Source organism: Austrofundulus limnaeus, unplaced genomic scaffold (assembly GCF_001266775.1).
Source record: "Austrofundulus limnaeus strain Quisiro unplaced genomic scaffold, Austrofundulus_limnaeus-1.0 Scaffold2350, whole genome shotgun sequence".
NCBI lineage: Eukaryota > Metazoa > Chordata > Actinopteri > Cyprinodontiformes > Rivulidae > Austrofundulus > Austrofundulus limnaeus.
This window is the reverse complement of record NW_013954752.1, coordinates 1-11,977: the sequence shown is the minus strand read 5'-3', so window position 1 is coordinate 11,977 and position 11,977 is coordinate 1. Positions and strand designations below refer to the sequence as shown.

General features: G+C 42.6%; 1 protein-coding gene across 1 annotated transcript in view; it reads left to right on the top strand.

Annotated features, from left to right (window-relative positions):
• Positions 1-11,593, top strand: part of ccm2l (CCM2 like scaffold protein) — a gene marked incomplete at both ends in the record, with an annotated part of 14,780 nt that extends 3,187 nt beyond the window's left edge. Inside the window, 5 exon segments of the mRNA XM_013999567.1 lie at positions 2,851-3,437; positions 6,272-6,401; positions 7,678-7,741; positions 9,893-10,049; positions 11,455-11,593. Coding sequence (XP_013855021.1) covers positions 2,851-3,437; positions 6,272-6,401; positions 7,678-7,741; positions 9,893-10,049; positions 11,455-11,593 — 1,077 coding nt within the window.
• Between the last annotated feature and the right edge of the window lie 384 nt (positions 11,594-11,977).

The following is an 11,977-nucleotide window of genomic DNA, read 5'->3' as shown; positions in this document are numbered from 1 at the left end:
ATTGTCGCATGGTAATCTCTGCAGGTACATTGACAGTCATCAAATCTGGAAAAGCTGTAACTAAAGTTTTTCTTTTGGAAAAGAAAAAAATAAATGAAAACAAACTGCAGTCATGAATAAGGTAGTTTTTTTGTTTGTTTGTTTGTTTTTTTTAAAGATATTTTTCAGTTCATCAGCAGCCTGTGAATGGAGCGGACATTAATTTTCTGAATCAGAGTGTGAGAATTTGTGGCACATTTTCTGAGGAAAATGAGGGACATCACTTTTGGTGTATTTTCCTGTCATAAAAACAGATTTGGTCTACTAAGTTTAATTAGCAACGATTAGACTTTTTTTATTATAACAAAGTTTAATTACACATCAAGTTTTACCTGTACTGACTCATCATCAAGCAACAATTAATTAATTAATGAAGTTTTCAACTGTGATTGTTTTATTTAGCCTAAATAATTTATTAGGGAATGATGATCATAGTAAATCCAACTGTTTTATAAATGACCATGAAAAAAAAAAACACATGTAAATAATATCTACACTGGAGTTTGGAACAGTGGGTCAGAAACTTGCGCTGGAACGCAGTCTTTTTACGCAAGAGATGGTGAGTAAAGCAAACGGTTTAAGTAATGTAGCTAACAACAAATTTAATTTTGAGGGGGAAAACAAGGAAAATAACACATTACCTCATCCTTTCTCCAAAGCGACCTGTCATCGCTGCGCAGCAACAAACTCCAGCTGCTTTTGGACAGAAAAAAAACTGCACAATTATTTGTCAACCCTGACAGCAAATCTGCTCTGGGCCAAATATAGATGAGCATTTGGCCCGGACCTGTAGAAGGACCATGGGGCTGTTTTTTCTTTCTTTCTCCACAACCCGTCAGTGTGGATCTGGAGAGCACATGGTGGCGCACAGGTTTGGGACAGATGTGGCACAAATACAAAATTATTATTTTATCTTTAGGCTGCTTTGGTCGACTCAGATGGGATCAGAACCAAAAGGTTTTTAGCAGATTCATCAGCCCCACCCAGAGATGGCACATTTGCATAAAACCTCTGTTGACTATATTCTCTGCACAGGTTGTGTGCACCGCGCCCCATTTAAATAGCTACTTTATTAACTCATTATCAAGAGTTGTTCTCATTTTTACATCATTATACAAGTTAGGAACTGTACTGCCATTTAGAGAATATTACACCAACATAAGCACCAAGTAGATAAACTCCAGCTTGCGAGCGTGCGCGCACCGTCAGCTGAGCGCTGTGCAACAAAACCAAACCATGCAGATCTGGTGACTTGTAAAAAGATTTAGTCCTGATTAATGCTGTCGGTTTTGTCTGTGCCTCTGTCTGTATCTAGACAGAGAGAGAGAGACTCAATCATAACTTGTCAGCATTGGGTGCAGCCTGTAAATGTCTGTGCTGCTGATGGGCAGAGCCGTAAAGTGGGGGACCCCCTTGGCCCCCCTATTCCGGCGCCATTGCCCTAAACACTCCACCACAGCCGCCCCACAAACAAGCTAAACTGAGGTCCTCCATCTATATTTTCAGTTCCAGGCTGAGTCATTTCTACCTTCTCCTCTCTGTCAACGCTCTCTGGTTTCATTTAAAAGAGTCGATCATCAGATATTGTCCAAGATTAACCTTCAYGGTGGATATAGCTCGCTAGCAGCCTCACATCGAGGACCTAGCCACGTCATCATTTACCCAGAATGCTTTGTGTGTAAATAAAATGGCCCCATCTGTGTAATATATTTTCAAATTTTTAGTTTAAAAATTATAAAAACTGAACAGCCTACAGTATTTTTACAGTCTTTATTTTACAGTTAAAATATATGTTTATTAAATAAAGTATAATGTTACAACTAATCATGGATCCCTTGTAGAAGGAGGCCATCAGGGCTTGGCTTGTCCTGAAGGACTCCAGAAGCAGCTAAGATTTCACCTGTCAAAACTCAGATAAAAAAGAAGCAGTGCAAATATTTTTGTCAAACTTTGGATCAAATCTTTATAATTATTGAAGATAAGGGTTTGGTTTTCCAGTCAACTTGTTTTATGTGGAGCTGGAGAAGGCTTATAACTGTAGGTGGTACTATGAGAGTATAGAGTGCTATAGTCACTTGTTGGCTATCTAGTAACTGTGAATCCAAAGGGAGAGCTGGGTCCACATTCTCGCTCCAAAGCCAAGTTTATTTTCAGTGCAGGTTGCAGTCTGCCATTGTTGTCTATTGTCTCTGATCCTGTTCAGGGAGAGGATGCTCTAAGAATACAGAAACCTATGTAACTTTCTGTCTGTTTTGTTTAACACAGTTAAAATTAAAAATATTCTTGTTTTGGAGGCATCTGTCTGATTAATCTGTAGTCTTGAAGGTGTTACTTTGACTGATGTCATAATGAAGAAGTGAGGCCAAAAGGTAATGCTCTCATTTTACTGGTCTGTCTATGTTCCAACCCTTCTCCACGGTAATGACTGAGATCCTGGATACAAGTGGCTAAATTGAATTTTCTTGACACGCTGGTCAAGTTCAGCCTTGGAAATCAGGTGAGAAGTTTCATCATCCAGGYGAAACTTCATGTAGAGCTGCTGCTGCTGAAAAAAAACCTATTCAAAGTCTGAGATTTGTTGGCCATTTGATCAGGTTATCTCCTGGTTGGCTCTGTTTGAGTGAGTTTTGGACACTTGGTTTTTGGAAGAACTCTCAGACCCAGAACTCATTGGAGGAATTTCCTGTTCTCTCTGTCCTGTGAACCACTGGGGATTGAAAAACACACACGAAGTGATTAAATCACAAGATTTACAGATTGGAGGGTTACTTCCAGTACAGATTATTTTCATTTTGAATCTGGATCCCACAGGTCTAAATGTGGACTCGGTAGTTGCAGAAGATGACAGCTTCGACAGGAAAAAGCCACCGGGCATCGAAGGGCGATGCCAAACCATGAGTTCCAATGCTGACTCACGACCTGCAGGAGGTACAATGGAGCGCCGACACACCATCTGTGGAGTTGACTGGAGGCCGTCACTGTCAAGAAGTAACCATGAAAAAACCCCAAATGTTGACAAAGGGGGCGGGGAGAGAGGAGGAGGAGGAAGTTTAGAGAGAAGGAGAATGGGAGGGAGCTGGGAGAGGAGGCAACAAACCTGCAAGACTGGAGGAAGCTGGGAGAATCGCAGAGCACGACCTATGAGTGGCAACTGGGGAGTGGGAGGGGGGAGCTGGGAAAGAAGGCATGGAGGTGGTATGTGTGGTGGAGGAGGAGGGAGCTGGGAAAGGAGGGGAGGAGGTGGTGGGGGAAGCTGGGACCGGCGACAAGCATGCACAGGAAGCTGGGAAAGAGGGAAAAGTTACGGCAGTTGGGAGAGAAGGAACTACAACCCACTGGAACCCACCCCCTGTCCCGATGCCTACTGCAACCTGGTGATTCTTGCRGTCGAGAACCGGGTGAGTCACTTAATCAGTTAGAGAACATGCCTCATGATGGTTCCAAATGTACAACCCTGTTATAGTAAATTCCAAAGTCTCAAGAAAATGTTCTAGAAATAATATTCTAGAAGTAGTTAAGTTTGTTCTGTTAGTGGTGTTCACAATTCTTTTGCAGGATTCAGCTGTTGTCTCTGCACTCCCATGGAGGATGTCATCCACTTGTTGTGTCGTCATAATTTTTTTGTTTGGACACTGAATACTTTTTGAAAAAATAAAACATTAATTAAAGTGGTTGTGGAAGAAAAACCCTCTTGCTCAGCAGTTTCACAGCTTCCTCCGTAAGCTCTTTTTATGACACCTGTGTTACCATTTGAATGGTGTACTTCTTCAGTCAAACGCTCCATCTGCCAGCAACTCAAGAGTGGACCACGACAGCAGGGGTTACATGCTTGACACCAGTTGAAGCCAACGTCATGTCTCACCAAACAAAAACATATGAGCAGTAGAATTTTACTGCAGCTGATTAAGCAATACCAGGGCCCTCATGTATCAATGGTGTGTATGCACAAAAACCTTGCATATTCCATTTTCCACGCAAAACTGGATGTATCAAAACTGAAATGAACATAATTTCATTGGACACAAAAGCGAGCAGCCCCATGCCAACGCCAGGGCTGGCYTARYCATGTTTCTGTGGTTTTAGTTCCAGTGGTGACACTTAGAGGTGATTCTGAGAAAGCGTTCATGATGTGAAAATGATTATTATTCACACCAGACACACATGATTAACAGTTATTACATCCACATGATAACAATTATTACYTCCACATGGACGCAGTTAGATAAATGATGCACAAAGCTGTGCAAAAAATAACTTTAACAGGAGCGGATTCAGCGTTGCAGGAGGATTAGTGTAATAACAGAGCATTTATTTATAAACAGAATTTTATGATCCAAGATGACGAGTAACTCATCAGCCGTTTTCAGGAATAATCCTTTCTCAGTTTGGCACTGCTGTGCTCTGGAGCGCGACACAGCTCGGAGCTGTGTGCCGCGRGTGCATGTGCAGAAGCAGTGATCGAACTGGGATTCCACAGGGGCTTTCCAGAGGAAGCTGGCAGACCTATCGGGACTGTGTCAGTCCAGTCCTCCCAAAGCCGAATCATGCCCAATGGAATCATCTCATCCWWATGATTCTAAAGGCTGAGTTATGGTCGCGCTCTGGAGCGCGCGCACCCACGCTGGCAGTGGAGGTGTTTCATACTTGGCATTTACGTTGTTGTAGATTTCTCCAAAATGACATGTATACAAATTGTGAAAATGCTGTAAGTAGGAGTAGGACAGGGGGATCACACTTCTAAGCCTCCCTGGTAAGGTCTATTCAGGGGTCCAGGAGATGAGGGTCCATTGGATAGTTGAATTTCAAATTCAGGAAAGAGCAGTGTGGTATCGTCCTGGTCGTGGAACTGCGGACCAGCTCTACACCCTCAGCAGGGTCCTGGAGGGTGCATGGGAGTTCACCCAACCAGTCTACATGTGTTTTGTGGACTTGGAGATGGTGTTTGACCATGTCCCTTGGGGAATTCTGTGGTGGATACTCTGGGAGTATGGGGTAACAAGCTCGTTGATATGGGCTGTTAGGTCCCTGTATGGCCAGTTTCAGAGTATGGTCCGCATTGCTTGTAGTAAGTTGGGCTCGTTTCCAATGAGAGTTGGACTCTACCAAGGTTGCCCTTTGTTATCAATTCTGTTCATAACCTCACAGAATTTCTAGACTCAGCCAAGGTGTTGAGGGGATCTGTTTTGGTGACCTTAGGATCACGTCTCTGCATTTTGCAGATGATGTGATCCTGTTGGCTTCATAAGATCGTGGTCTACAGCTCTCACTTGAGCGGTTCGCAACAGAGTGTGAAGTGGCCAGGATGAGGATCAGTGCCTCCAAATCCGAGACCATGGTCTTGAGCCAGAAAAGTGTAGAGTGCTTTCTCCTGGTTGGGGAAGAGGTCCTGCCCCAAGTGGAGGAACTAAAGTATTTCGGGGTCTTGTTCATGAAAGAGGGAAGAATGGAGCGGGAGATTGATAGGTGGATTGGTGCTGCGTCCACAGTAATCTGTACCGATCTGCCATGGTAATGCGAGAGCTGAGCCAAAAGGTAAAGCTCTCAATTTACTGGTCAACCTATGTTCCTATCCTCATCTATGGTCACAATCTTTGGGTAGTAACCAAAAGAACAAGATTGCAGATACAAGCGGCCAAATTGAGTTTCCTCGGCAGGATGTCCAGGCTCTCCCTTAGAGATAGGATAAGAAGCTTGATCATCCGGGAGAGACTCCACATTAAGAGAAGCCAGTTCAGGTGGTTTGGGCATCTGATTAGGATGCCTCCTCGATGCTTCCCTGGTGAGGTGTTCTGGGCATGTCCCATTGGGAAGAAACCCAGGACACGCTGGAGGYACTATGTTTCTCAGCTGGCCTGGGAATGCCTTAGAATTCCTCCAGAGGAGTTGGTCCAAGTGGCTGGAGAGAGGGAAGTCTGTAAGTCATTTAGACATGAGGGCAGTTGCCAAGGTGTGTACAAAGTGGAGCATGAAGGTATGATGTTGGCAACAAAATAATGTCCATAATCTAGAAAACATTTTAGCAAACTGTGTAAAATGTGTCTGTAGAACTTGCTGGTTGCAAAAACTGAAAATTCATTGAAAATGCTACAGAAAAATCAACTGTGTTTTACATTTTGTTGCCAAATAATCACAGTACAGCAAGATAGTGGTTTCAAATGTTCAGAGAAAATGTTGCTTCAGCAGAGGACTGAACTAATTCTCTATGACAAAAGTTGGTGTGTTATGTGTGCAGGACGCTGCAGAGGAGTATTGTTCTCTCATTTGCCAGATGTTCCAGATCATTTATGGGCATCAGACCATTGAGTGTGTTGACAGGGCAGGATTTCACCACACCATGCCAGATCGCTATTGGCTGCAAAGGAGTGAGTGTCGCACACAACTGTGTGTACAGTTCAATATAATAAAATAAAAAACATGCCCGGGTTTTTTCAAATCTCTTTACATTCAACTAAATATCTTCATATGAGTGTAGTTCTTTAGAAAACTTTCAGATCTTATTCATTTCTTCACGTTTTTTATGTTTTAGCCTGGCACTAAAATTATTTCTTGTTTTCAAAAATCTATACTCAGTAGGTACCGAAGTGAAAACAATATTTCAAATGCACTGAAGGTTTCCAGAAGCTCGGCAGGCTCTATAACTTTGGCTGTAGCTGAGGTGTTAAGAGAGTCATCCTCCAATCAGACAGTTGGCACGACTCCCCGCTATTCAGTCACATATCAAAGTGTCCTTGGTCAAGACACTGAACCCCCTCTGCCTCTAAAGTGTGCCCRYTCCCTTCAGTGTGTGAATYCGATTTAAAGCACTGATCATCACTTTGTAAAGAGTGCAATGTAAGTGGGTAAATGTGGACACAGATTGTAGTGTAAAGCACTTTAAGTAACCTGCTTGMATAGAAAGGCACTATATAAGTACAGTCCAGTTTACAATATAACTCTTACATGGAAGAAGTTCGGCACAACCAGGACTTCTTCTACGAGCTGGTCTCCAGGCCACACTGAGCAGTCAAGAAAGCCAGATGTTAATGAGAGATGTGACCAAGAATCCAGTGGTTACTCTGAATAAGCTTCAGAGATCCGGTGTGGAGATTAGACTAAGATCTAGAAGAACTGCCAGATCAGCAGGTCTCCTCTGATCTGGGGTTTTTGGCAGAGGGCRTCACCTCAGAGCAACAACTGAATGTTGACTGAAAGACTCTCAACAAGAGAGGAGCAAGACTCTAGTCTGATAAAACCAAGACTAAATTGTTTGAAATTGGTCCTAAATCTTAATCAATGAGCCAACGTACATGGTAAATGGTTTTGAGTGGACCAACCAGAACCCTGATTGAATCTTATTAATTTTACCACACCATGCCAGATCYCTATTGGCTGCAAAGGAGTGTGTTGCACACTCCATATTTCCAGAAAGACCTGAAAATGGCTTATCAGACAGTTCCCATCAAACCAGACTAAGCCTGTGTAGACTCCCCACCCTGTCCCTTAGTTAAAGTTGCAACCTATCCAGGGTGTACCGTGCCTTACAGAGTAAAAAACTGATAGACACTAGTTTTCCTGCAACCCAGCATGAAAAAGCAGATAAAGAAAACCGATGGATGGCTGGATCATCAGATATTATTGAATACATGTGCTATGTTGCAGGTGACAGCTGTCTGACTGACATGTCCTACAGCTATAATCCAGAGTTTAGCTGCTGCAGTTCATAGTAAGTAACATTTTGACATATTGCACTTGACTCATTTTTTWATGTTTTGCTATTGAAAATCTCATGTTTACTGCAACACAGTGATTAAAACTGTTACTTTGTTGTCACTACGTAGGAATGAGAACATGAATATTTGTCTCTATGTGTTCTTGTGTTGGACTGTCAACCTGACCAAGTCTAACGTCTTACTCAATGACTACTGGAGATGAGCACCAGCTCCCTGCAATCCTGCATGGAAAAGTGGATTTAAAAATAAATGAATGGATGCTTACAAAACACAGTGCAAKTTTTTGTGTTTCATATATTTATTAAAGTTTCCACATACAATTGAAATRATAAAAGGTAAATGTTAGGATCTGTTTCTCATGTTCTGTCTTCCTCTTGTGTTATTTGTTCTCATTATCATCTTTTCCTCTGTCATAACTGTTTTTTCCAGTCCTCTCCACCTCCCTCACCTGTCTGTAATTTGTAATCTGCTTCCAACACAGGTGGTGCCCATTTCCTCTCTCCCTTTGTAAATCTGTTTGTATTTAACCAGTCTCTTGTCACCACTTCCTTGTCRGTTCATTGAATYGTTCCRRCTGGCTCTCCTCCAATGTCGCCCTTAAGTTTTTTTAGTTTATTTCCTCAAGTCAGTCTGCATCATTGGGTCTGATCTCACCAAAACTTCARAGTWAAAAAAGAAAGAAAAAWACAAACAAACAAGCAACGTCCCAATAAATACTGTCACCCACTGGGTATGGAACAAACAATAAAACCTCACAATACCATTGTATAGATAAGGGGTGGGCAGTCCTGGTCCTCGAGGACCACTACCCTGCATATTTTAGAGGTTTCTGTGCTCCGATACAKCTGATTTGAATGAAAATGTGATTACCAAGCTTTGGCAAAACTTGAGAAGGGAATTCAGTCACTGAACCAGGTGTGTTGAATCAGAGAATCAGTACAACATGCATAACAGCAGCCCTGGAGGATTAGGATTGCCCACCCTGGTGTAGTTCCACAGCTCAACCAAAACTCCAAGGGCCAATTATTGCTGGACCTGTGTCGAGGATTGAGTAAAAAAGGTGAAAAAAGATTTCCAGACTTTGTGAAACCTATTTTCATAGCCTGTCATCACGTGACTGATTTTTTCCAGCTTTAAGTTAATTTGTACATATTTTATCCAATGCAGTACTGTGGGTGGGGCAGCCACTTTCCATTTTAAAATATTTAGGTGCCATGTTGATAATGCAATGACCTTGTGATCCCCAGCATGTACACCTAATGCCTCAGGGGGGGGGATCCTAAAAAGCAACATTAATGGGTTTGGGGTTATCTTAATGCCTAATACAGCAGAGAGTTCTTCACAGATACCAGTCCAGTATATCTGTATCTTGTGGCTTCCTCCAATTTACATCTGTCACATGCACAGTGCAGCTTTTGTTGTACAATCACTACGTAAGCTCAGCCCAAAAGGCATAATTGGAAATTGAATAAAGCAGCTTGTGTTAACAGGTTGTGTGATTGTATTACAAATATAGGTGCAAAATACAATGATTGCTGGTGTGGTCTGTGTTTGCCAACCAGAACCTTCCTGTGTGAAGGTCCTTGTTGGTTCTAACGTCAGATCACAAAACATCTATATGTCCCATGCCACAATAAGACCACCTGATCTCATCCAGACCACACTGAGACCCCTGTTAAACTTTGTGAATTATTAGTAATTCTGCCTGATGCAGCAATGAGCAGTCCTTTCTGTCTACTGACCTCCACTCATTCTTTCACTATTAGTTGGTCCAGCAACTACCTGATAACACTTGTAATACTTGAACTAGTGCCTGTTCTACACAAGCCAGCTCCTCCATTGATGGATCCATCACTGGTCTGCACAAAGATTACATTTCATCCAAATTACATCATACGTAAAGTGCCACTGATGATTTTTTAAATATTATATTTTTGTTTGGTATGTTTCACAAATYTAAACTGTGCAGTGCTGAAATAGTTCAGCATCTGAGATTATTTTGTGTATCATGACTATGATCTAATGGTTCTGTTTTATTGAAGTTCTGTGAAAGCTGTTATAAATGATCAGAATGGTCTTCTGCTGTAGCCCAGAAACCTCACTTAACAAAGAGCTTTTTTTGTATTTTTCTGTTTGTCTTTAAGCGACGGCTCCCAGGAGGCCTTCGAGCTCTACTACAGTGAGACATACAGTGAGAGCTCCTCTGTCTCACTGCAGGACTCCCATCGCAGCCTGCCTTCAACCAGTGATGGAGGAGACAGTAACCCTGCCCTAATGCTGATGCAGGAATACATGATCACTGTAAGTTTGGACAACAACAGGTGGGGCTAACACCTGTCAATCACTAAACTGTATGAAATCAACCCATGAATAAAGTTTCATGCTGCTCTAGGCAATGGAAAAGTTACCAAATCTGTGTTTTTCTTGTGTGTCAGGATTGGTATTTTTCTGTGWATTGTTGCTTTCATCCATGCATTTTCTTCAGCTTATCTGGGGTTGGGTCGTGGGGGGCAGCGGTCTAAGTGGAGAAACCCAGACTTCCCTCTCCCCAGCCACTTAGGCCAGCTCCTCTGGGGGAATCTCAAGGCGTTCCCAGGCCAGCTGAGAAACATAGTTCTTCCAGTTGCTTTTATGTTGCTTTCATGACATTTATTTTATTTTAATTTTTCTGCATTTTCTTTTTGTTTGGTTTGTTTCCATTGCCTACCTGTGTACCTAGCCTTTTCCAGCACTTCTAGTACCTCTGTCAGTTCCACCTCTTTGTCCACACCCTCTCAGCTCCCTGTCTCATTGAGCTCGGTTGTCTCTATTCTTCTCATCAACCTCAGTCCTTCTGTTCCCTCAACATCACCCAACTCATCCTTCTGACAGTATGTGTGCATGAAGCCACATTCAGTTCTCCTTGTGTGTTTTAGTTGTTGCTGTCACATCCGTCTGAAGATTTTACTTGGACTTCTTGTGTTCAGTCTGCATTCCTGGGTCCAAACGTAATGAACCAAAAGAGATTCTGCCATATTCACAACAAGGCCCATCAGACTGACAATTCAAAGCTCTCGCTGGATCACATCCAGCAGCTTCACATGGTCGCTGATTCTGTCGCCACCTTGTCCAGCGTTTGGGTCGGATGGTGGGACACCAATGAATTTGTGAGGGAATTTTTGCACCTTTCCTGGTTAAAGAAATCACCTAATGACCGAGATTGTAGACGAAGTCTTACAGAAAGGGACCATGACCCCTGCATACTGAGAGCTGAGCCACCCTCCAGAGCACAACCACCTATAACAGTTCAGCGGTTCTCATGAGCCCAGCTGTTCTTGTGAGTCCAGCCACTCTCCAGAACCGACACTTAATGAGACTTTGCCAAACAGGTGGGAGTCTGTGGTCAAATGCTTCTCAGCGACCCTCCTTTGTTAAGATTTAATCAGAGTTTTCTTCAACAGTGGCTTTCTCCTTGCCACTCTCCCATAAATCTCAATGTGGTGAAGAACTTGGGCAGCAGTTGTATTCACAGCCTGCTGAAGCTTTACCTCTTCAAGACTGGTCACAGATGACTCACTACTCCTCAATTTGCATGGTCATTCAGTTTGTCAGAATGACCTCTTTGTAGATTCCTTCCACTTCTAGTTCATGGAGAAATTAAAATAAAATTCAAAAACTAAACTTACTATTTATTTGTTTGTGTGTGTGTGTGTGTGTTTGTCTGTAGCTGCGTAATAAGCTGAGTCCAGTGGAGCTGCAGCAGTTTGCTGTGTTGCTGAGAGAATATAGGCTGGGATCAAACATCGACAACTTCTGCTCTGAGCTGCTACAACTTTATGGAGATGACCGCAAGTTCCTGCTGATGGGTGAGACACAGAGTAGACATCATGAACAACTGTAACCGTGTGGCACACCACAACTTGCTGTTTATTTACACTTTATTTATAAGATTTTTTGAACATTATACATAGGATACAAAAAAACATAATTCCCTCCCTGGAACAATGTATCTACCCCCAAGGAAACCAAAAGCAAACAACAACAACAACAACAATAATAATAATAATAAAGTGTCCCTTTTCTAAACCTTTTGATAAAGCAGATAAAACAGCTGACTCAGCGTTCAGTTTATTAATGGATGATCTTTCACTCACCTACACCAACCAATCCCTGAGTGCTACAGCTAGCTCCGCCCACACCGAGCGACAGGAGGTGTGGCCAACATCGTCCAATCGTCTGCAGGCAGCGGT